The sequence below is a fragment of the Xenopus laevis genome, chromosome 7L, assembly GCF_017654675.1.
Source record: "Xenopus laevis strain J_2021 chromosome 7L, Xenopus_laevis_v10.1, whole genome shotgun sequence".
NCBI lineage: Eukaryota > Metazoa > Chordata > Amphibia > Anura > Pipidae > Xenopus > Xenopus laevis.
In genome coordinates, this window is record NC_054383.1 from 43,306,288 (window position 1) to 43,330,095 (window position 23,808).

The 23,808-nt window shown below is 36.8% G+C and overlaps 2 protein-coding genes across 5 annotated transcripts in view; one reads left to right on the forward strand and one right to left on the reverse strand.

Annotated features, from left to right (window-relative positions):
* The window catches only part of LOC108696263 (cGMP-dependent protein kinase 2), a 100,598-nt gene that overhangs the window by 66,037 nt on the left and 10,753 nt on the right, over positions 1 to 23,808 (reverse strand). For all 3 annotated transcript variants that reach the window (XM_041568869.1, XM_041568868.1, XM_018225466.2), the window contains exons 2-4: positions 6,495 to 7,104; positions 2,659 to 2,825; positions 380 to 493 (exon numbers count right to left, since the gene is read on the reverse strand). In XM_041568869.1, the coding sequence (XP_041424803.1) occupies positions 380 to 493; positions 2,659 to 2,825; positions 6,495 to 6,958 (745 nt within the window). In that variant the 5' untranslated portion in view covers positions 6,959 to 7,104. The remainder of the gene's footprint in view (positions 1 to 379; positions 494 to 2,658; positions 2,826 to 6,494; positions 7,105 to 23,808) is intronic.
* Positions 13,098 to 17,901, forward strand: LOC121395399 (posterior protein-like). 2 transcript variants are annotated; one of them, XM_041568871.1, is made up of 2 exons: positions 13,098 to 14,831; positions 14,970 to 17,901. In XM_041568871.1, exons 1-2 carry the CDS (start codon positions 14,201 to 14,203, stop codon positions 15,869 to 15,871), a joined length of 1,533 nt encoding a protein of 510 aa, XP_041424805.1. In that variant the 5' UTR covers positions 13,098 to 14,200; the 3' UTR covers positions 15,872 to 17,901. The 2 variants fall into 2 exon arrangements, with proteins under 2 accessions (XP_041424805.1, XP_041424804.1); XM_041568870.1 differs by having other exon boundaries at positions 13,098 to 13,988; positions 14,058 to 17,901.

The following is a 23,808-nucleotide window of genomic DNA, read 5'->3' on the forward strand; positions in this document are numbered from 1 at the left end:
GAACTGATTTGCTGCATGTTTGAGTTTATCAGAGCACTGACTGGATAAATACTTTATTGTGTATGGTTCATTAGTTCGTAATATCATTGTTTTAATAAAGATAACAGGAAGAAACTGAAAAAGTAATTACATATGTGAGAGGGCCTAATCCTTCATATCTATTGAAATACAATAAATATATTGCTTTCACTGTGGCACAGATGAAAGTATTCTTAATTTTTTAGAGAATGCAGTATTTTTAAATATATTTTCATATACATTGCATAAACTGTAGGAAGGAGATGCTTAGGGGGAGTTGGCATAAAAATGTTACAGGAAAAAAAAACTGTTTTGTGTGATATATATGTATTTATTAATGTGTTTACACCCAGACTCATACCTTTCACAGTAGCAGTCCTTTTACAGTTATATAGAATTGCCAGTTCTCCAAAAGCAGTCCCAGGATGCATCTGGCCAAGCAACCTGCTGTTTTGAATAACATCAAGCAAACCATCTGTAGGGATTAAATAATCCTGTTAATTACAAAGCATTTTTTTTCTGCAGTGAATTTGCACAGTATGTTTATTGTTTAGTACACTCATCACTTTCACCACTTTATTAATGCTTTCTTTAGGTAAACCTCCTGTTAGTTACTTTGTTTTATGTCATGCAGTGTAAGCTTCATATAATAAACCGCATAGATGGAACTAAATGATTACAAAATGAATCCATCCTTAAATTTGTTTGTTTATTACTGGCTCGGTAGACAGCTAGCAGAACTTTTTGTATGTTCACAAACAAAACTATTATAGTTTTAAGACAGGGTATACATCTGTCTATTACCTTCCCTTGTTAGTGGCAGGGTTGTTTTATTATACCCCATACATGGTATTGCATCTAACTATTTCATATAGAATTTTATAGAATCACTATTACTACAGTAAATGATTGGGCTACAATAAGAGGTACACTCCAAATTATTTGAGAAAGTGGTGTCACTGGTAGGAAACAGAATAACAAAGAAGTCTTGCATTCATGCTGCATCTTAAAGGTATATATTAATTGGTGTCAGATCCACCATGGAACAGTTTCCTTTACTAATGAAATTTCTTATGATCTGAGCTTGTTCCAGGCTCCATTAGGAGACAATCTATGTTTTGAAGGGGACAGTAATGTATTATTGACCTTAGTAGCCATAGCACATATCTTTGCTAAGAGCAAAGAGAAGAGGTTGCCAAGACCTACTTCATGTTAATTTATAATGTGAAAATGAGCTTGCATACTTAGCACTTATTGCATTAGCTGCAAAAGTCTTGCCAACTTGATGAGTTGCAGGAACAACAACAAAACATTGGCCTACCAAATAAAAAATAAAACAATATTTATGATCAGATATTCAATTTATAATCTACACTGTATGGTGAAAAGTATCTGGATCACACCCCACCCACATTTCATTCTAAGGAGATTCATTTGAAGTTGGTCCTCTCTTTGCTGCAAGAACAGCCTTTTCCATCTACTCTAATGGGAAGGCTTGCCACTAGATGAAGGAACATTGTTGGATGGTATTTGCTTTCATTCATGTGAGCTAATATGGCGAGATCAGGCCTGGCTTAAACCAGTGTTCTTAACTCAAAGATGTTGATTTGGGTTAAGGTTATTGTTCTGTGCAGGTCAATCAGGTTCTCAACTACCATTTCAGCAAACCAGTTTTGTATAGACCCCATTTTGTACAAATTTGTACAATATAGTGCTGAAAGAGGGAAGTACCTTCCCACATTATTGCCCCATAGATGTCATTTCAACAATGGCATTGTATGGAGTACAAGCACCTGTATTGGCAATGACTGGTGTGGCCAATTCCAATGCTTCAAAATATCCACTTACTTTTGGTCATGTAATATTTATCTGGAGAAATAATTGGTATTTAATTTTTGTGGGTGAGACTGCTTACATAGGAAATCAGATCAGACAGCTGACAAGGGCAGGCCCGGATTTGCGACAAGGCTACAAAGGTCCGGGTCATGGCACAAGCTCAGCTGCACTTTTATTTGCACCAAGCCAAAGCACTAGGGTTTATGCGCCCTATCCCAATGCTCTGGCTGGAGATAAAAATGATGCACGTGTACACGATCCGAGGGGAGGGGGCAATGAAGGAAGCTGCTTTCTGACAAGCTATTGTTTCTCCTACTCATTTTAACTGAAGGTGTCACAATGAGACCTGGACTTTTACTATTAAGTGCTGTTCTTAGATCTACCAGGGAGCTGTCATCTTGTGTATAGAGCTGCTATCTGGTTAGAGCTGCTATCTGGTTACCTTCCCATTGTTCATTTGTTAGGCTGCTGGGTGGGGGGGAGTGGGGTGATACACTTAAACTTGCAGTACAGGAGTAAAGAGTGATTGAAGTTTATCAGAGCACAAGTCATATGACTTTGGGCTACTGGGAAACTGACAATATGTCTAGCCCTGTGTCAGATTTCAAAATTAAATATAAGAAAATCAGTTTGCTCTTTTCAAAAACTGATTTCACTGCAGAAGTCTGCTGGAGCAACACTATTAACTTATGTGTTTAAAAAAAAAAGAAAACACAAATTTTCCCATGACGGTATCCCCTTAAATTTGAGTACATGAGAACACAATATTCTAATATAGCATTGAAAAAAAAAACAACTCCTCACCTGCCAATACATAGAGATGGTTTCCAGCTGCCCCCTCTTGAATAACAAGCTGTGACTTACTATATACTCTTTCATACATACAGTCCACCATACACCTGACATGTGAAGCCTCAAGCTGCCTTAAAAAGTCATTACTCATAATGGCACTCGTGATTAGCTTCTTGGCACTAGGGAAACAGAAAAGTGGTTTGTTTATTTTAAGTAGGTCACAAACAAAGAACAAGCTTTCTCAAAGGCATTCTTTTATTTTTATAAGACATGTGAAAACACAAATCATTTTATTTTAGGTCATGATGCAAAGCATAGATCACAAACAATATTGCAAGATATTTGTTTAGGGTATTGCAAAATTTGCTTAGGGTAAAACTAAGGAGAGAAAGATGCATTAAAGAATCAATGTGTTTAAGAAAAAATCTTTCCCAGAGCCCAGCTGATATCATGCAGCTAGTGAAATGTCCAGTCAAAGGAAATTGTGCACCATATGGTACTAGATGTATAGCACTACTCATGATATAAATTCAATTTGATGAGAAAAGCTTATCTCCTAATTCAATTCCACATTTTCCAACAGAGTCTGATGCAATTCAATGAGGAAAACTGTGGCCCTGCTTTGCTTTAGCAGGACCACAGTTACATTTAGAGGAGACCCTGGAGAAATGCAGTAAGGTTTGGGGCACCAAACAGTGAAAAATAAAATTAGTTAATGAGCAATGTTAAACCATTCTTCAGTTTGAAAAAACTGGGGACATCTCTTAGAGTAAATACCAAATGATTATTACAGTTATTATACAATAATACCAGACTTTTACCAAGGACTCTCAGGGCCAATAGCTCTCTGCACCACACTTAATCAACTTCTATTCTTATTACAATAAATTAATAAATAATTCTTTGAAAATATATTTTACAGTTGGATTTAGGAAGTTATGGATGGATACACATTAAATGATATTAAACTTAATCAAAGGGCACCTTTTTTCTGGAGAGCTTTAAAGGAAAAGTTGTAATTTATTGTAGTGGTTTGTTAAACTTGCTCTCGTAGTTGCAAATAGGTGCAAATAGCTACAATTTAACACTTGTCATTAAGAATTATAGATGATTGAATAATCCATAATGTGCTTGTTCAAAATAGCCTATACACAATGCAATATAACATACAGTATGGTTATAGTGCTTTTCACCTTCTTTCCTGTGTGAATGGGAAGTAAGAAAAGAATTGGCAGGCCATCCAAAACTGAATTTTAAAGGGGAATAAATAAATGATAATCCAGTATTTTGCCAAATTGCCCCTTAGACTGGGCTTCCAGGTATAAGTAGCATTGCAAATAGAAATTCTTACCAAATTACAGCTTTTTTAGTATTTAGACTAGAGAAAAAGAATGAATGGACCACATACTCTAACTGTCTCTCATTCTGTCCACGTCTTGGAAGATACCCCACATTCATGTACAATATTGGTTGCATAGACTTTTTCATTGCAAAAACGAAATCCTGTGATAATAAATTAGTTAATTTCACTAATAAATGGTGAAACTGGTAAGAAGTCATCAATCTACAGTGCAAGACTGACACTTAAGTCATAATATTACCATTGTTAATTTAGACAGCAAATGAATAACATTTATATTATACAGGTCTGAAATCATGTAACACATAACTTATTATTTCAAGCCTCTGATTTCTGTAAAGTGGCTTTAAACACAAGTGTGAATATTATATATTATATTATATATATGCAAAGCAAAAACATTCCTGGAAAATTTCCCCCCTCATGGAACCGTCTATTAAATAAAGCTTTCCCATTTGGTTTCAAGGAAAGCCAAGCTAGTTTCTAAACATGTCTACAGACTATTATTTCCCATTATTAAGGTTCGTCAGTGTAGTTTAGACAATTATTTCTTCCTTTTACAATTAATTATTTCAGTGATAGATGTATTTAGTTATTTCTTATTAATAGATTACCCCCTATATGCTGGTATTTGTAAGGCATATTAAACATGGGAAAAAAAGTGAATTTCCCTTAAAATCAAAATGACTTTACAGGTGATATAGTTTGCCATCTATGAGTTCTGTCTCTTGAAATGCAACCAAACCTCTTTAATTTCATATTATAATGTTGGTCCTGCAGCATTTGTAGAACTACACAACCTATCAGAACCTTGATAAAAATAGGTTGGCATTCCCTGTCTGCTTAAAGCTGTCTGCTTAATAGTAACTCTATGATATCGTTTAAAACATTAACAAATCTAATTCTACATACACAGAATCTAATAGTAAAGAAGAAATATTATCAGCAATATTATTTTATCTACACGCTGTCTCAAGAAACCAGAGAATAATATTCTCCACATATGGGATGTACCTAGTCATCACCTTCAGGCAGAGATTCTAATATTCCATTTTAAATGTTATGAGAAAACTGCTTTGTAACAGCAATGATTTTCATCTGGCTTCTGCGTATGTGACATTTTAGAAAAGGACCATTAAAGTCATGATAGAAGTGCTTAATGTTGCTTTAACCTTTTAAAATAAAATTGATCTACTGACAGAGGGTAATATTTTGAATCTATGACTGTAAACTTTAGAGAACAAATACTAGTTCTAAAAATGTTACAGTAAAAATTTACTGAGAATATTGTACTGTATTTATTTTGTAGTTGTTTACTGAGAATATTGTACTGTATGTATCTTTTATGTTTTCATCTCGTTTCATCAGCCCTTTGTTTGGCTGTCCATCTTGTCAGATGGAAAAGGATTTGTAGATTTATCTCATCCAGTATAAATGCAGGCTTCTGTTACAAAGTATTCTCACCTAATCGGTGAACTACACATTTCCTGTCTTGCTGTGAATGTTTCAGACCACTAATACAAATAGAAAGAATCATGTATGAACATATTGTAAATTGATAAGACATTAATGTATTATAAATCACCTATTTGTTTTCCATATTCCTTATGTTTCAAATATACCCTAACCCATTAGATTGTAAGCTCTAGTGAGTTCGGCCCTGTTTGTTATAAAATAATGTAAAGCACCGCGTAACTTCCTAGTACCATAAATATGCTGATGGTAAATAACTATGTTTTTAAAGGAGAAGGAAAGTCTAAAATTAAGTAAGCTTTATCTGAAAGGTCTATATAAATACACCAGTAAACCCTCAAAGTAATGCTGCTCTGAGTCCTCTGTCAAAAGAAACACTGCATTTCTGTCCTTCAGTTGTGTACACATGGGCTTCTGTATCAGACTTCCTGTTTTCATCTTAAACCTCCAGGGTAGGGCTTGAGCATGCTCAGTTTGCTCCTCTCCCCTTCCCTCCTCCCCTCCCTGCTGTAATCTGAGCCCAGAGCTATGACTGAGCAGGGAAACCCAGGCTAGATGTGATGTCACACCAAGTGAATATGGCAGCTACTATCCTAAACAAACAGAGAGGTTCTAGAGCTGTTTACTCAGGTATGGTAAAGCATTCTACAAAATAAACAATGTTATAGCTTGCACTATTGTAGCTAATCTACTGACAATAAACTACTTTGTTACCTTTCCTTCTCCTTTAAGAGTTTATTAAAGCGATTTTTTGACATTTTTTTCGTTCTGCAACTCTCAAGATCAATAGCAAAACAACTGAGCCCTCACGATTGATCTATTTGATCAATGTTCAGGGTCTGTGACCCTAACAACTGGATGGCATTTTAATAACAATAAGTAATATAAATAATGATCTTCAAAACACATTTTTTTACTCTGCCATTGAATATATATTAATAATATAGCAGACACTTGCAGACCAATAACAGATGTGTAATTTTAAGCTACTGTGAGGAACACTTTATGACCTCACCTGGAATCTTTCCTCACAGTTGTGACATCAGGATTCTTAGAAGAAGGGTTGTAGTAATGTCGTGAAGTTGGCTCTGCTGACACTCCTTCCTTGGCTTTCTGACGCCTGTGGGCCTCTTCTGCTTTCTCATTGTTCTGAGAAGGCCCTTGGTTTATAACACTAAGAAGCTTCTTTTTTTGACTGCCCTTTGGGGACGTTTGATTTACATTTTGCCCAAGAGCATCCTGAAGTTTGTCTATCTGGATAACTTTAATTTCCAGTTCCTTCTCCAGCTGCACGATTCTTTCATCCTTTTCTTGGAGCTCTTTCCATCTCTGCTTCAGTTCCTCTTCCAGAAGTAACACTGTCTCTTGTAACTTGCTAAAAGCCCCCGAGGAGTGCTCACGCCTTCTGGAAAAGAGGCAACTGTCCTCCCTTTTTGGGGCTCGAATAGTTCCATTGCCCATACTGTTCTGGTTGAACATCCCCGGGCCAGGAAAGGTTCTCTGCTATGCAAATGTTTATTTGTGCATTCTTCCTGTGATGTTACTTTCAAACTCAAAAGCTTTTTGTTATAATTCTCCACGATTCATTACTCGTTGTTCCCATTTTTCTAGCATTTCTAAATTACCTAGGAAAAAAAAAACATTTGTGCTTACTAAAGTAATACTTTGATTATTGCTTTTCACATTTTAAAGCATCACCATCTCCAAAAAGATGTATGCTGCCTTTTTTGGTCATAAATATCTATATACTATATACTGTATTCAATGAGAAAATATATCCCCAGTTTGTGTGCCATTCCATTATGCCTGTGAAGGGGTCTAAATCTCTGCTCTGACATTACTACCCATTGTTGTTTTACTCAACAATAAGATGCTAGTCCTAAAAGCAGCTTCTTACACAATAAATATAATGGTGTGATATAGAACATTCACAGAGCTTAGCACAAGATAATGTTTCTATTTGGGATACAATACTTTATCATGGTTATCATCTGTATGTTTATGCCTAATGAACTTGTACCTGCACCCTAGGAACTGGTAGGACAAATTGTTGCAGCAAAGGGAGTAGACATAAACCAGATGATTAATCATGTTTTAATCTTATCTTGATTTGAGGCACAGAGGGTATAAAGAGTGGCCTAAAGGAATTCATGTCAAACAGTGCTTTCAGCTGTTCTGTTAAGTAAATGTCAATTTCTTCTGGAAAAACAATTTGTGAATCACAACAAAGGCCTATTATATCAAGCCATAAATAAGAAATGTGCTAGGTTGTGCCTGACTGATTTGTGTTGCTTTGCTCATTAGCCAAAATTACATATTGAGAGGGATGTAGTTTTAATAGTAATACATAATCCCTGTACAGTAAGATAGGGGGCTATATAGGTGTCCAATCATTGGACTGTACAGTAGCTAAAACATATTTTTCTTTGCAAAACTGGTATGTACTGGTGATGAGCCATGCATCCAATCCCAAATGCCATTAAAAGATTTGATATCTTCACTGTACAAAGATTTCATACAATAGAAACAGATTTTAGTGCAACATTTTTTGAACAACATTTTTTAAATGTTTGTATGCCAAATATAGAAAATGTGCCAATACTGTGGCTTAACATCAGCCATGTTTTTCTTACTAATCCTCTGTAAAAGGTAAGTGTAAATTACTGTATTGCTCAGGTACATATGAGTGTATGCTGTTAATGGGAGGGTCAATCATTTTGCACCAATATGCACCATAATACTTTAGAAGAAGCAGTGTAGGACAGTTTGGGGCATATTTATTATGCTATGTAAAATCTCTGTGAAACTGATTTTAGGCCTACTCTTTCAAATGTATTTTCCTACCACTAGAAAAGGCAGAATTGCCCAGTAAAACTGGTATTTACTGCCTGATAGCTTATCCATGTTTATACAGGCCTGGCCCAATATGCAAAGCCTGATTTAGAAATGAATCACAGCTAATTTGCCTCTTCACTCCAAGTCAGTAGTCTTTTTCTTAAAATTATTGTTATTTTAATGTAGCACATAATGCATATGCCTAAAGTTGTAGATTGAAGTGGCAGAGAAGAAAAGAAAAGAAAGCAATGGTACTTTATGTCTCTCGGAATTCAATGAAATGTATTGCATTCTCTCTCTCTCTCTCTCTATGTAGAAGCACACACACATTTTACGTAAAAAGAATAAAGATTTATAACGAACTGACGCAGTTAAAATGATTTCAAACTTTATACTTTCATTAATCCGATATTGTGAAACTACTGTATGCGTGGGATGCTAGCGCCTGCAATAATATCAAGCAATACTTTCAAGGCACTCGGCCAGCTGTAGAAGAAAATGTCAGACAGGCTACCAGAGCGGCAGAACACTATTCGTATTAATATTCCAGAGGCCTGATCTGTTCGCATAGATCTTTATAGTCCAATTCATTTCATACTCCACAGCAAACATACAGTACTTTTACTTGGATTTCACTATTCAGTAGATGCAGCAAACACCTCCACAAAAACATTTGGGAAGTATGATGACTATTATAGGAAAGGGCTTTCTGTAATTTAGAATGTATTTAGAATAAATGTATTACATTATCCAGAAATCCATTGTCAAGGAAGCTCTGAAGAATGGGACTCCCACCAGTCAATTTTAAGCAAATAATTCTTATTTTATGAATGATTTTTATCTGCAATAATAAAACAGCAATTTGTACTTGAACTTACCTTAGCTTCATAAATCCATATATGTGGCAAAGTAATTCTATTGGGTTTTTAAATTTTAAAGGATCGCATAATTGAGGTATGGTGAACCAAAGATCCGTTATCCAAAAACCTCAGGTCCCAAGCTTTCCGGATTATAGATCCCAACTATATAATAACATCAGATAAGATTTACATCCGTGAAAAGCTGGAGTACTAACCTCACATAAAATATTCCTTAAAATGTTTATTATATTGCATTGTTATGGCTTAAGTCTGAATTAAAGCAATATTTAAAATTTCTCATTTACGAAATAGTAAGTCATTAGCATGTGGGAGGGGCTTCCAGATTTAAGGGGGAAGTAAAACCAACTGGTACTCACCACACGGAACACGATGGAAAACTTTAACAGCAGATTTTATTCACAACACACATCAGAGGCTCTTCATTCAGGCACACAATCACACTCCAGAAATCGCTTCTTCAAGCACGTTAATTACAAATTTTCCTCCACACCAGTTTTTCTTTAAATAGGGACACCTTACTTAGAACCTTGGATCCCACCTAACGCCCTTACATCCATATAAGGACTCTTACCTACCACCAACCAAACCCAATGCACATTTCGCCAAGTGGGCTTCCTCACAGGGGACCTAATAGCTGGGGCTATACAATTGCAGTTCTCTCAACTGCTCCCATGGAAGCTCTTATTTACTGTATATAGTTAATCAACTATGAAGCCATGGAGGGACATTACAATAAATCCAGCGATATACTGGGGATTCCCAAGTAAATCCCGCATCCGTTAGGCCAAATCCCGGTATCTTCTTACTATCAACATAAATGAAGTCCGCTCATCGTTCCTATTTCATTGCCCAGGTGCATCCAGCTCTGGACCTAACGCTTATACTTTGGAGCGGTTAAATCTCCCCACTGAGTCCGTCACTAAGAAGAATGTGTCCACTTTACACACCGATCATTGCAGAGGTACACTCAAGGGCCCTTTCGAAAGAATCGCTTATTTTCAACTTATAGGTAAAAAAAGGTTACTTTATTTAATACATCTTGATACACTGATAAAAACAGCGTCCAAGGTCTGACGCATTTCGGGTCAGTGCACTTCCTCAGAGACCTCAACCCTCATAGATATGCACATTATTTAAACCCATAGTTACCTGCCCATGTAGTTAACAAGTTAACCCTTTCCAATCTACTCACATCAAAAGTGATATCTATAGTCATGGTAATTAAAAGAAAATCCAGTTAATCAAGAATATCCCATTCAATTCATTAAAGTTTTACAATCTTAAACACTGGTGAATAATACTCCACTATAAAAAAAACTTTTCACTTCATTATTTTGTAATCTTACAAATGCTTGAATCAACACCATTCAAAATAGTCTATTATACTAGAGTTTAACAATTTCAGATACAATATCGATACTATATACATCATTTTAGTAGTCATTTGACAAATTTATACAATGTTGCGATTCTAAGGATGCTATAAAATACTCAACTACATTCTAAAAGTAGCAACTTATGTCAAACACTGAGTTCAGACCACAGGGCTGTCTTGTGCACAGCTTATAAATCCATTTGACCTCCATTCTTAATGATTTTGTTTGTAAATCGCCCCCTCTCAGGCCTAAAACCACCCTTTCTATACCCTGTACAGATACTAATTCCACATCTCCAATATTGCATTCCTTAAAGTGCCTAGACACTGGTGTATTCTCACTTCCTGATCTTATGGTGCTCAGATACTCCATTATCCTGTTCTTTGCATTTCTCATAGTACATCCCATATACTGCTTCTGGCATATCTTACAGGTTATGAGGTATACTACTGAAATAGTAAAGGTTGGTACCAGTTACACAATTACGTGCCTGCGCCACTGCTTCTGTCCCACATAGAAGCTACTGCAATTGCAAATTCTGTAGAGGTTTTGGACAAAAAAGGCTCAAAACCGCATATACTTTGCTGCAAGATTTATTCAACACAACATGTTTCGAGCATTGTTACTCTTTATCAAGTGTTGGAAAAATGTTGTGTTGAATAAACCTTGCAGCAAAGTATCTGCTGTTTTGAGCCTGTTTTGTCCACAACCTCTATAAAATTTACAGATGAGGTATACTACCGCTTTCGTATTACAATTTATGTAGCTTCTTATCTGATATGCCTCCCGTGTTACACTACATTCAAATGTGTCTGATACTTGGACCACTTTACATGTCATGCACCTGGTTGCTCCACACCTAAAAATCCCCCGACTGTGTAACCATGTCTCTGACCTGGGTTCCATGCTGAATAAACTAGGGGCTAACATCATCGTTAGAGTTGGAGCTTTTCGCGCTTCAACCCAGACACCCGGTTCAGGTATTTGTTTAAAGGCTTTATCCCCATATAAAACTGGCAGATGTTTTTTTTTTTAAATACTCTTAATCCTGTTGAACTGTGTACTGTATTTCATGCTCATCGTAAGTTTATATGTATCCTCTCCCATCTCTTCCTTAGCTCAATCTCTATTTGCATTATATCTGTGGTCCTTCTTTGTCTTAATGTTTTCTCTAATAATCAGTTTAGTTCTGTCAGAATTTAATGCTGACCTGAAGGCATTCTGCAGGGTTTTTAGATTATATCCTCTCTGTAAAAACATATCACGCAATCGACATGATTCTACACTTTTCATCGGAACTGCAGTTCCTGCGGAGACGCAAGAACTGCTCCTTGGGGATTCCCCCATTGAAGTGTCGTGGGTGGCATGAGTCTGCTCTTAGGAGGGAGTTTCCTGAGCATGGTTTGGTACATATTGTGATTACAATCTTCTCCCCCTCTTCGATGCTAATCACCAGATCTAAATATGTCACATATTCATTCCTATAACAGCTATTGAATCTAAGGTTCACGGTCTCATTATCCAAACCTAGGATGAATTTTTCAAACTGCTCCTTACCCCCTGCCCACACAAACAAGACTACATCAGCTGTCCCCCACCCATATTGTGCTCTTCCACTCTACCCCCTGTAGAACATCCCCAGTGTTCTTAAATAGGAGTCCAGGCGTTTGACTAATGGTTGTAACATGAGGTCTATAAGCTCAGACAACCCCTCATTCAAAGACGAGATGCCTTTTTGGTGGTACTTCCCCTTTATGCACCTTCATAAGGTGATAAAAAATCAGTGTTTGGGGGTTCTCTGGTACAATAGTCCTCCAGGTTCTCTCATTGATAAAGCCTTTATGCCTCCCATATGCAGCTTTTAAACTGGTGACCAGTAATTGCTACCTGATGTTATACATGACTAGACCTATAGCAATCCTTGCCCTTTTTATTATATAACCCCAATTTTTTAAGGAGAGTATTTAGAAGCAATAGCAACGATGTAAGAAACAAGATTGTGCAGTCCATTAATGTTAGCAGTGTTACTTTAAATGTGTTACTAGTAGCTGTGGGAATAAGTATGGTGTAGACATGAACCCCTCTCCTGAGGGGTTGTAAACTGGAAATGAGAAGAAGTAATATTTGTATGCAGGCCTACATTATAAAACACCTATATAAGGTCCCCAAGGGCTTTCCTTACATTAAAAGGAAACACAATTGCATGATAAGGCTGTCTTCTATAAAACAATTACAGATAATTTATAATTCATATTATGGTACTTTAACAACCCATCAAAACCCTTTTACTTCTCTAAATGTAATACTTGCTTCATACATTTTACAGCTCGCTAGTGCATTTAAACATTTTTAAAGGTGACAAAGTGCCCGATCAAAAAGCAGAAATTCTCCACATGCTGCCAGAGTTTCTTCCATGTTATGCATTTTGCAGGGACAAATTGTTGATGAAGGTAAAGTAAAGAAACAAGGAAAAGTACTGCTATAATTACATTATTTTAAAAAATACACACGTGCACTGTAATAACTCATATCCCATAACTAAGTGAGGTAAAGAATTAACAGTGACTCTGGGCTCAGGGCAGTGTACACTATAAACACAGACGCAAAGACTGACAGAACAAAGACTATCCTGTCGTAAAAGGTGATTGCCTTCATATCTATCTCCTAACACTGTTGTATAAATGAGGAACAGCTATCATGGACAAAGAGAGGAGTCCATAGACCCGGCCTCGGATGAGGAAACAACAAAGTCAATGAATGGCATGGGAGGATCCCAACAACAAAGGATGAAAGGATATGTGTTTACACCCTCAAGGTGTCAGAACAGGTTTCAGACCTTGGGAACAAATGTCAGATATGGAAGTGACTGTCTGTGCAACACTGCCACCCACAGGACATCTTAAACATCATTAGTTGATCTACACTGCCATCTACAGGACACTACTAACTTGGAGGTTTCCATGGCTCATCATATGACATCGACTTGATTGGCTGGGACTGTCTTTTGGGTGTGGCTATCCTGGGAAAAGTGTAGTATGCTTGTTTGAATGGTCTTCCTTATGTGTATATAAAGAGCATTGTAAATCCCTTGTTAGTTAGTCACTTTCCACTCCCTTCCATTGCATCCTTCCCTATCCCTTTCTACCTCCCTCCATGTTAGTTAGTTCCCTTTATATGTAATACCTTTTAGTTCCTTTGTAAATAAATACCACTTATTTAAAGATCAGTCTGCCTCAAGTCATTAGCCTGGCACCTCAAAATAGAGCAGATCCAACATATTGGCACCCCAGATTTGAGGATTTTAACTAAACCCATCATCCTAAGGAAAAGGAATCTGCTTGGCTGAGAAGATTTGAGAAGCCTGAGACTGATGCGTTAAAGGTCTGACCAGAAAAGAAAGCCTGGAGCCTAACACAGGTAAGTATATGTTTCTTTTATCTAATTTTAACTGAAGTTATTGTATTAGAAACGTTTCTGTTTTTTTAGTGGAAAGAAGTTAAGGAACACTTTAAGTAAGGTAGTAAGGTCAGTTATTGTGTAGAAACTAAGGTATAGTTTGTTGTTGTTGTGAAGTTTAGTGTTTTGTTTGTGTAAGTAATTGTTTGTAGTGTGTATTGTTTGTTGTAAACATGGAATTTGGTGAAAGATATGTAAACAAATATGCTTCAGCTGATTACAATTCATGTGCAGATGAGTCTGTGACACATCAGTTTAAAAGTCTACTGACACAGTGTCAAAGTTACAACAATAAAGTAAAATGTAATCATCTTGCAAAAATGGTAAAGAAAATTAAAATGGCCAATGAAATATTAGCATTATTAAAGATGAAAGTTATTGCTGAGAATAAGGCAGAACAGTGGAGAAATGAGAAGGTCCAGTTTAGAGAAGACTTGGAAAAGTTTGGTGATTCACTTATTGTAGCAGCTAGCACTTCAGAAGAGCATATTTCAGAATTAGAAGAACTGAGGGAGAAGGTAGAACTGTTAGCTAAACAGAATGATTTGTTAGAAGAAAAGTTGAAGGATTGTGAGGAGAGGTGCAGGCTCAGAGAACAAGAGGTGATATCTTTAGAAAGCAAGGCTGGATATGAACTAAATGTCCCAGTAAGTGTCTGCCCTGTTACTGAGCAAGAGATAAAAGATGGAGAACAAGGTATAAGACCACAAACATTACCTAGTCCAACTCTCTTTAGCCCCCAATCAGAATGTGCTAGACAACGGATCAATAATACATATGTGCCAACTGATAATAATATTCATTCAAACTCAGCAGCACTGAAAATACAAGAGGTTATAAGTTTGACCCAGATATTGGGAACGTTTGACACTAATTTATCCCCTACTAGCCTTTCCAATAAATTGGAAGCTGTGGTCAAACAATATAACCTTGGAAATAAAGATGCATGTGCCTTGCTTAGAGCATGGCTCCCATATCAGTTGGCTGCAGAACTTAGGCCTCCGGTTGGTAAGCACATTGGGACATTGTCCAATATCAATGAAAATTGGGGAAGTACCACTGAAAGGTTAAGAGAGTTGCAAAGGATTTTGGGTGGGCGAGATATAAGAGGTACAAATGCATTGGAGAATGCAAGGTATAGGAAAGGAGATGATCCAATGTTATTTTGCACTGATTATCTCTCCCTATATAAAGTTGTATTCAACTGCCCTGATATGTTGCCAAATGAGCCCAATTTCCTCTACTCAATGGCAAATAAATGTAATGTTGATTACAACACAAGAACTGCCCTTAGGTATGCCACCTCATACAACAACTTTATAAATACACTTAGGGATTGGTCTCAGGAGTCTTTTGAATTCCAGAGACATATTTCTGTTGCTTCTAAAAACAACCAAAGCAGGAGATTTCCACGGAAATGTTACAGTTGTGGTAAGTATGGTCATATTGCTCGATTTTGCAGAACTTCTGCCAATCAGCATGATACTTACCCAATCCATTCAATACAGAGACAAGAGGGGGATGCACAGGAAAATCTAAATGATTATCTCCTAGACCATAGCCCTCCCTCAGAGCCTGAAACTGTTGTCTCCTCTGATAACATAGACACAGGTTCCAATAGTGCAGGAGATCAAAAAGAGAGCCAAAATGAGCCCAAAAGGGAATTTCACACACTTCCCTGTAAAACAGGAAAAGAAGGGACAACTGCCCCACCCTTTATGCCTTGGGTGAACATTCCACTGTGGCTTTACAGCAGTTGGTCTCACATTGCTATGCAAATGCTAATGGCCAATTTAGCACAGTTTGCCCAGGGTGTACCAAACACAAATATGCCTGTTTTCTAATGACAAGGAATGTGATGGAATTAAAACTAGATATGGCCATGACCACTGTATAATGGATATGTACTATGTTATTTGTAATGTTATGTATATTAATTATATGTATGTTTCTTTTTCAGAGTACTAGTGGAAGAACGATTGTCCATTTATCCTGTAAAATGAAGAAGATACTGTGATTTTAAAATTGATTTTTGTTTCAACAGGTTGTAGATTTGTTTTAAGGAGCACAGCACCTGATGATTTTGTGTCTTACACTAAATAACCCTGATTAACTGGATAACTGTTTTTAAAACCACGTGGTACAATCAATGAGCTCAATAGTAAAATAATTGTTTGCAAACAATTTAAAAAACAATATTTAAACTCAATAACATCTCTTCACAATACTGGTGTCCTTGGTATATTATTAACTTTATTGTCCACAGGTATTTGTTTTTGTTCATGTACAGTATTTGTGTTGTTAAATGTAAATGTGTTTATCTTTGTTTTACATGTTGTCTCTGTTTAGTGTTTTGTGTTAGTTTGTATACAGTATTAGTACCTTCATTGTTTTATCAAAACACTGCTTAAAATAGCAGACCGTGTAATTTTGATTTTTTTTTTTTTTTTTTTCCAATTTTTTTTTTGCTCTCTACTTGCATAATGGTACCTACGTTTTTCGGTACCAAATGGGGGGTGATCATAGTTTTTCTTTCCTAAAGCCCATCAAAAGATGCAGTAGATACATGAAAATGTTTTTACAATTTTTTATTGTTATTTTTGTTTTTTTGCAGCTTTCATTTTATATCATTTTATATTATTTTTTTAACTGAATGTACTGAACAGATAATAATGCTAAGCATATGGTCCTGCTCTTGCTCTTTTATTTCCAGGATCCATGAAACTACATAGAAAACAAAATGTGGGCCCTGGATCAACTGAGTTTGGTTATGTTTTGAAGGGCAAATGTGTTTAGAACTTTTGAATTTTATTAAGACAGGTTTCAGAACAGCATTACTCACACATTGTTCAGGTTAAATGGAATACATAGGGCACAACTTTCTTCTTAGAATAAGTATGTTTATGTGTATATATATATAGCAATATAAGTATGTTATTTATGTTTTAGTTAATGATGTGTTTCGTTGGTTATACATAGTGCATTTGCATATAAAGTTAGAAGGCATTATGCAGATAAAAATAACATTAATTTAAGAATATGCAGACTAGCAAACAAATGTCTGTATTATACAGAGTTTAATTTGGTGTTATGCTACATGGAATGTACATGTATATATAAGGTGCAGTGTTTGGTGGTATTGACAACCTATGTTATTTCCTTGTATCTTATCATGTGTGAATGAGAGTGAATGGTGCAATGTTGTCTGTTCCCTGCCCAAGGATGTTACACCGATATAGCCACAAGTCCGAAGAGGTTCTTCCAATGCTTTCATGGTGTGTCCTTCAGACACAAATGGGGGAATGTAATATCTCATATCCCATAACTAAGTGAGGTAAAGAATTAACAGTGACTCTGGGCTCAGGGCAGTGTACACTATAAACACAGACGCAAAGACTGACAGAACAAAGACTATCCTGTCGTAAAAGGTGATTGCCTTCATATCTATCTCCTAACACTGTTGTATAAATGAGGAACAGCTATCATGGACAAAGAGAGGAGTCCATAGACCCGGCCTCGGATGAGGAAACAACAAAGTCAATGAATGGCATGGGAGGATCCCAACAACAAAGGATGAAAGGATATGTGTTTACACCCTCAAGGTGTCAGAACAGGTTTCAGACCTTGGGAACAAATGTCAGATATGGAAGTGACTGTCTGTGCAACACTGCCACCCACAGGACATCTTAAACATCATTAGTTGATCTACACTGCCATCTACAGGACACTACTAACTTGGAGGTTTCCATGGCTCATCATATGACATCGACTTGATTGGCTGGGACTGTCTTTTGGGTGTGGCTATCCTGGGAAAAGTGTAGTATGCTTGTTTGAATGGTCTTCCTTATGTGTATATAAAGAGCATTGTAAATCCCTTGTTAGTTAGTCACTTTCCACTCCCTTCCATTGCATCCTTCCCTATCCCTTTCTACCTCCCTCCATGTTAGTTAGTTCCCTTTATATGTAATACCTTTTAGTTCCTTTGTAAATAAATACCACTTATTTAAAGATCAGTCTGCCTCAAGTCATTAGCCTGGCACCTCAAAATAGAGCAGATCCAACATGCACAAAAATATATTGGAGCATTCAGTAAAATATGACAACATTGATTTTCCTCAAGTAGCCTTATTTTGAGTGTTCACCTAAGGTTATGTTTTTCAAGAATGCAGCAGAAATTTGAAGGTATAATCTGTGGAACAACCTGTAACAGTCTGTTCAATAAGAACCCTACTCTTTTGGGTAAAGGGAAACCTTTGCCAGCATCGGTCTTCACCAATGCCTTTTTGAAACTTAAGAACTTTCTGTAGCTGGACCTCTAGGAACTGAAAACTTCAGAGAAAAGACCAGTCAGGACAGGTTAAACTAAGGTAAAAAAAACAGAAAGACAAACTATAATCGAAGGCTTAGGCATGATCTGTGAACAGAAGCCAGCTTGGATATTGAACTAAGGCTGCGGACGTTGTACCATGTGTATCTGACTTCATGATGTGCATGCCAAAGAAAAGAGCATGCAAAAATGCATCTGGAGACCATCCTGCCAACAGGTAAGTCAGTGTGTATATCTCCCATAGAGCCTTACACAGCAATTTAATAAGCATAAATATTTATCTGAATTTAAATAAATATTAATGGAAATCAATTTTTTTTCTAATGCTGTAAATACATGAGAGAGGAAGGGTTTGCTCATCTCTGTATGCCAACCAAGCAACAGTTGGACTGGTACAATGCCCTTTCTTAGAATATAATAGCATGGCCCAATGTAATTACAATGGAGTTACAACTGATGGTGCTACTTGTAAGGCTCTATTGTTAAACCAATCTTTGCTTATTATTCAACAATACAGATCACACAACAGGTTGCCTGGCAATCTTTAGTCCTTTCTTGGGAAATCCCTTGCTTCTCTCCCAGGCCTAATTCTACCCTACATATATACTGCCAAAAAGGCCACCTCCCTCCTACTTCCTGCCAATTTTATTCCCTTCTTTAACCACACTTTTACTAACTTTTTTTTTTCAACTTAAAATTTTTTATTTGAATTTGAGCATACAAAAATTCAAGCATTACATAGTTACACAATTGACAGTAATACAGTTATTGCATGACATTACGGTGTTCAAAGTGTACATATACTAATCTCACGAATTAAAAATAACCAGAGAGGGAGAAGAAAGGTGAGAAACATAGCCTCTAGAACAGATTTATACTGTATGGTAAGGATACAATCATAGTCTCCACATATATAAAGGACAATACCTAACTCTAACCTTAGTTCAGTAACCACATTATTACCCTGTTAAGCCCTGCAACACCATGTTATACCCTGTGGGAGATATAGTAATCCCACTTTGACCAGGTTTTCTCATGTTGGGGGATTTTCCCTCAAAGCCTGGCTGTCATTTCCTCCATCAGTTTCATCTCCCGAACCCGTGTAATTGTGGGGCTCTCAATCAATTTCCACTTAGAGGTAATAGAGAGCCTAGCTGCTGTATAGACATAATTCAGTAGTTTCTGTTCAGGGGTGGAGATGTCTAAGTGGGGGAGACCTAAAAGAGCATTAGATGCTTGAATCGGTATTTCCATAAAGAGGAGCTTCGCTACAAGCCCCTGGATATTTTTCCAGAATTCTGATAACCTGGGACATGACCACATTATGTGGGAGAGAGAGCCCCCCTGCCCGCATCCTCGCCAACACAGTGCCGAGGTGCCCTGGAAGATTTTACTGAGTTTTTCTGGAGTGTAATACCAAGAAAGCATAACCTTATAGACACTCTCTTTTTGTCGCACACATGTGACACCTCGGCAGGTGTTTTCCCATATGTCCTCCCATTGTTCCTGGGACAACGTGATGGAGAGCTCCCTCTCCCACTGTAGCATATATTTATGTCTGGGAGGGGGATCCCCTATAGCTGTATTCAGAATACTGTAAATACGCGATATTAGACCTTTCTGAGGAAGGCCCCCCAGGCACATTTTTTCAAAGGGAGTAAGCGAAGTAGGGAATAGTCTGTGCCCACAGAGACTCCACTTTTACTAACTTGAACATTTTAAACAAAACATATTTCACCTCTTTACATATTTACATTTCACAGAGTTTAGAATTGTACAGGAAAATTGTGTTAAATTCAGTGGGGAAAATTTATAATCCATTAAAGAATGCCTCTTTTTTATTCATATAAGCCATTGTCCTTTGTAGTTGCTTATAAGTCAGATATTCGTACTGTACATTTGTTATGCTGGGAGACAACTTTTCTCTATTAGACCTTACCTGAGCTGTAGCTACAAGAATCTCTCAACATAGTAACATAGTAAGTTAGGTTGAAAAAAGACACACATCAATCAAGTTCAACCTTTTAACTCTATTGAATTACTAGTTGATCCAAAGGAAGGCAAAAAAACCCCATTTGAAGCCTCTCCGATTTGCCTCAGCAAGGGAAAAAATTCCTTCCTGACTCCAAAATTGCAATCAAACTAGTCTCTGTATCAACTTGTACAATGAGCTGTCTTCCATAACCTTGTATTCCCTCACTTGCTAAAAAGCCATCCAAAGCATCTTAAAGGTATCTAATGTATCAGCCTGTGCAACTAATTCAGGGAGAGAATTCCTCACTGTAAAAAACCCTTCTGAAAATTAAATCGGAATCTCCTTTTTTCTAATTGGAATGGGTGACCTCGCGTCAGCTGGAAAGACCGACTGGTAAATAAAGCACTAGTGAGATTATTATATGATCCTCTTATATATGTATACAAAGTTCTCATATCACCCCTTAAGAACCTCTTATCCAAAGTGAACATTGCTAATTTGGCCAGTCTTTCCTCATAGCTAAGATTTTCCAAACATTTTAACAGCTTAGTTGCCTTTCTCTGTACCCTCACTAATTCAATAATGTCCTGTTTAAGCACTGGAGACCAAAACTGTATGGCATACAGTATTCTAGATGGGGCTTTACCAGTGCTCTATACAGTGGAAGAATGGCCCCTTCCTGCGATGAATCAATGCCTCTTTTAATAGAATTCAAGACCTTATTTGCCCTTGATGCCTCTGAATGGCATTGTATGCTACAGCCAAGTTTATCATCTACAAGGACTCCAAGGTCCTTTTCCATAATGGATTTGCCTAGTGCAGTCCCATTAAGGGTATAAGTGGCTTGAATATTTCTACATCCCAGGTGCATGACTTTACATTTATCAACATTGAATCTCATTTGCCACTTAGCTGCCCAGACTGCCAGTTTGTCAAGATCCTGTTGCAAGGATGCCACATCCTGGATGGAATTTATTGGGCTGGATAGTTTTGTGTCATCTGCAAACACTGATACATTGCTTACAATACACTGCCCTTAGTCATTAATGAACAAGTTAAATAAAAGTGGACCCAATACCGAGCCCTGAGGGACTAGTGTTTCCATTACAATGAGAAAAAAAGTATACCAGTGGCAGTTAGCATAACCTCATAGATGTTAGTAGATTGCCAGGTTTTAATGGTTTCTTGAAGGTCCCATTCCCAGTTTTACTGGAATGCTCTATATCATCTATACTATGACTTTAACTAATACTTTAACCATGATTTAGCAGACTTGATTTTGATGATGTTTCAATAAAGCAAAATGCACTCTGGTGTGCCCATGTGCATCAATCAAAAATTCTTTCGTGAAGCGTGTAAACGGGGTTGTTCAACGTAAAATTAACTTTTTTTTTAAAAAAATTACTTTTAGTATGATGTAGAGATTGATGTAGAAACAATTTGCAGTTGCTCTTCTCATTTATTATTATTTTTTTAATCAGATTCTTGTTTAACGCTCCAGTTTAGAATTTCAGCATATCTGGTTGCTAGGGTCTAAATTACCTGAACAACCAAGCTGGAATATGAATAGGAGGGGGTCTGAATAGAAAAATAAGTAATACAAACAATTTTTTTCGACTGTTGGGGCCAATGACCCCATTTGGAAAGTGTCAGAAGAAAAAGGCAAATAATTAAAAAACTATACAAAATTAAAAATTAAGACTAATTGAAAAGTTGCTAAGAATTGGCCATTCTATAACATAGGATAACAAAGGTTAACTTAAAGGTGATCTACCCCTTTAAGGACAAAAAAACTACTTTGTGCATTAATATACAGGGTTGTGGAAATACATAATGCCAATCAATTGATAAAGTTCTCAGAAGAACTAGTTATGGAAGAGAGAACACTGACTGTCCATATGTCTCCATATAATGGATTATTGTAAATGCATTTTCCAGATCCCTGGCAGTCTACCCAGCACAGAACATCCTAACAAATGTAGTCCAAACTATAACCAAAGACATGTGTGAACTACTTAAGAACTCCAGATTAATATCAATGAGAGGGGTACAAGTCAGCTGTCTTGTCAGATGTCATGTCTGTTACAAAACTACATTTTAAATCGAAAAGAAGTTCCAGATATCAATGGTTATCCTGGTGGTTAGTAGTTATGGCTGTGGGCTGCAGACTATCATAGAGTCAACCATGCATTATATAATGTACGAGAGAATGCTTGAGGAGTTTAGTACATTTCTCAGATCCCAAAGCTAAACTGCAGATGGATTATTGCAGAGTAGTGTTCAATACAAGTTTTAAAATGTTACACTTATGGCCAAAATGTGGCCTACGGCATGTTAACTAGTAAAACAACCGTTTTTAAAATGTAAAGGTTTTTCACTTTTTAAAACCAAATCTTTGAATTTATTTTTAAGGTTTAAAGATGAACTAAAATTGATTTTATTTGTGCCAAAAGCGGATAAAAAAATCATGTATATTGCTTAGAAAACCATGAGGATGTTCTGAATCACTTACTCATTCACAATCAATGAACAGTATTAGAGAGTTATCTTGCACAAACGTCTAGGGATTGATGCTCAAATTATCCCATTTCTGCTATTCCTCTTTTTAAAATAACTCATTCTGTTTCTGTATGTAGTTTGTAACACTTTAAGGTTAAACTGTTATCAAAGACAGTTTAATTAATAATGTAATTTACACCTCATTCCAATACATTTTTCAACTGAACTAATTCACTTTTAGTTTATTCTTAGAAAGATATTGTAAGAATATACAGGGTCTTTAGTAGGGGAATGGTCCGTAATGGTGAGGAACAATGAAGAAATCTTTCACTTTTTATCATTCATAGTCCTTCATCACCAATGACAGTGAGACAGTCCTGGCTTTGCTAACTCAACCCAAAAGAGATTGGTCTTTTTGACAGATTTCTTCTAAGAGCCCGTAATGCTTTTGATGTCTAGCCTCTTGGTAGCCTACACTTATCTGCAAACCCTCCTTGATGCCTGTGAAGTTCTACCAACTACTCCACTGTCAGAATTACAACTTGTTCTAGTACTATCATTCCAGCCTGTTGTTACTCTAGTGCTGAATCCCTGAGCAGTTCTAGCACTAGCTCTTTCTCCTATTCCTGTGCTGGCATATCAGCCTGCTCCTATGTTTTCTTTCTGACTTCCTTCTCTCTTTCCATGGGGCTCCTAGCATCTACTATTTATGGGAAATCTGACTATAGAGTTCAACCCCCCATCCTTTGGAGGAGGTACTGTAAGGATGCTTCAGGTCTGTGGTGCATCCAGAGCATTATGTTATCAAGCCCATAATGTTTGTTTCTAGGGATGATACAATCGCCTGATCTCAACTCTGCATTTGGGGCTAAATTAATTTAAATATTTAAATATTTAAAACTAATGACACCAGTGGATTGCCTGATTGCAGGTCTACACCACTACTTGTAATGCTTAGTGAGATAAGATCTTCTGGTTCT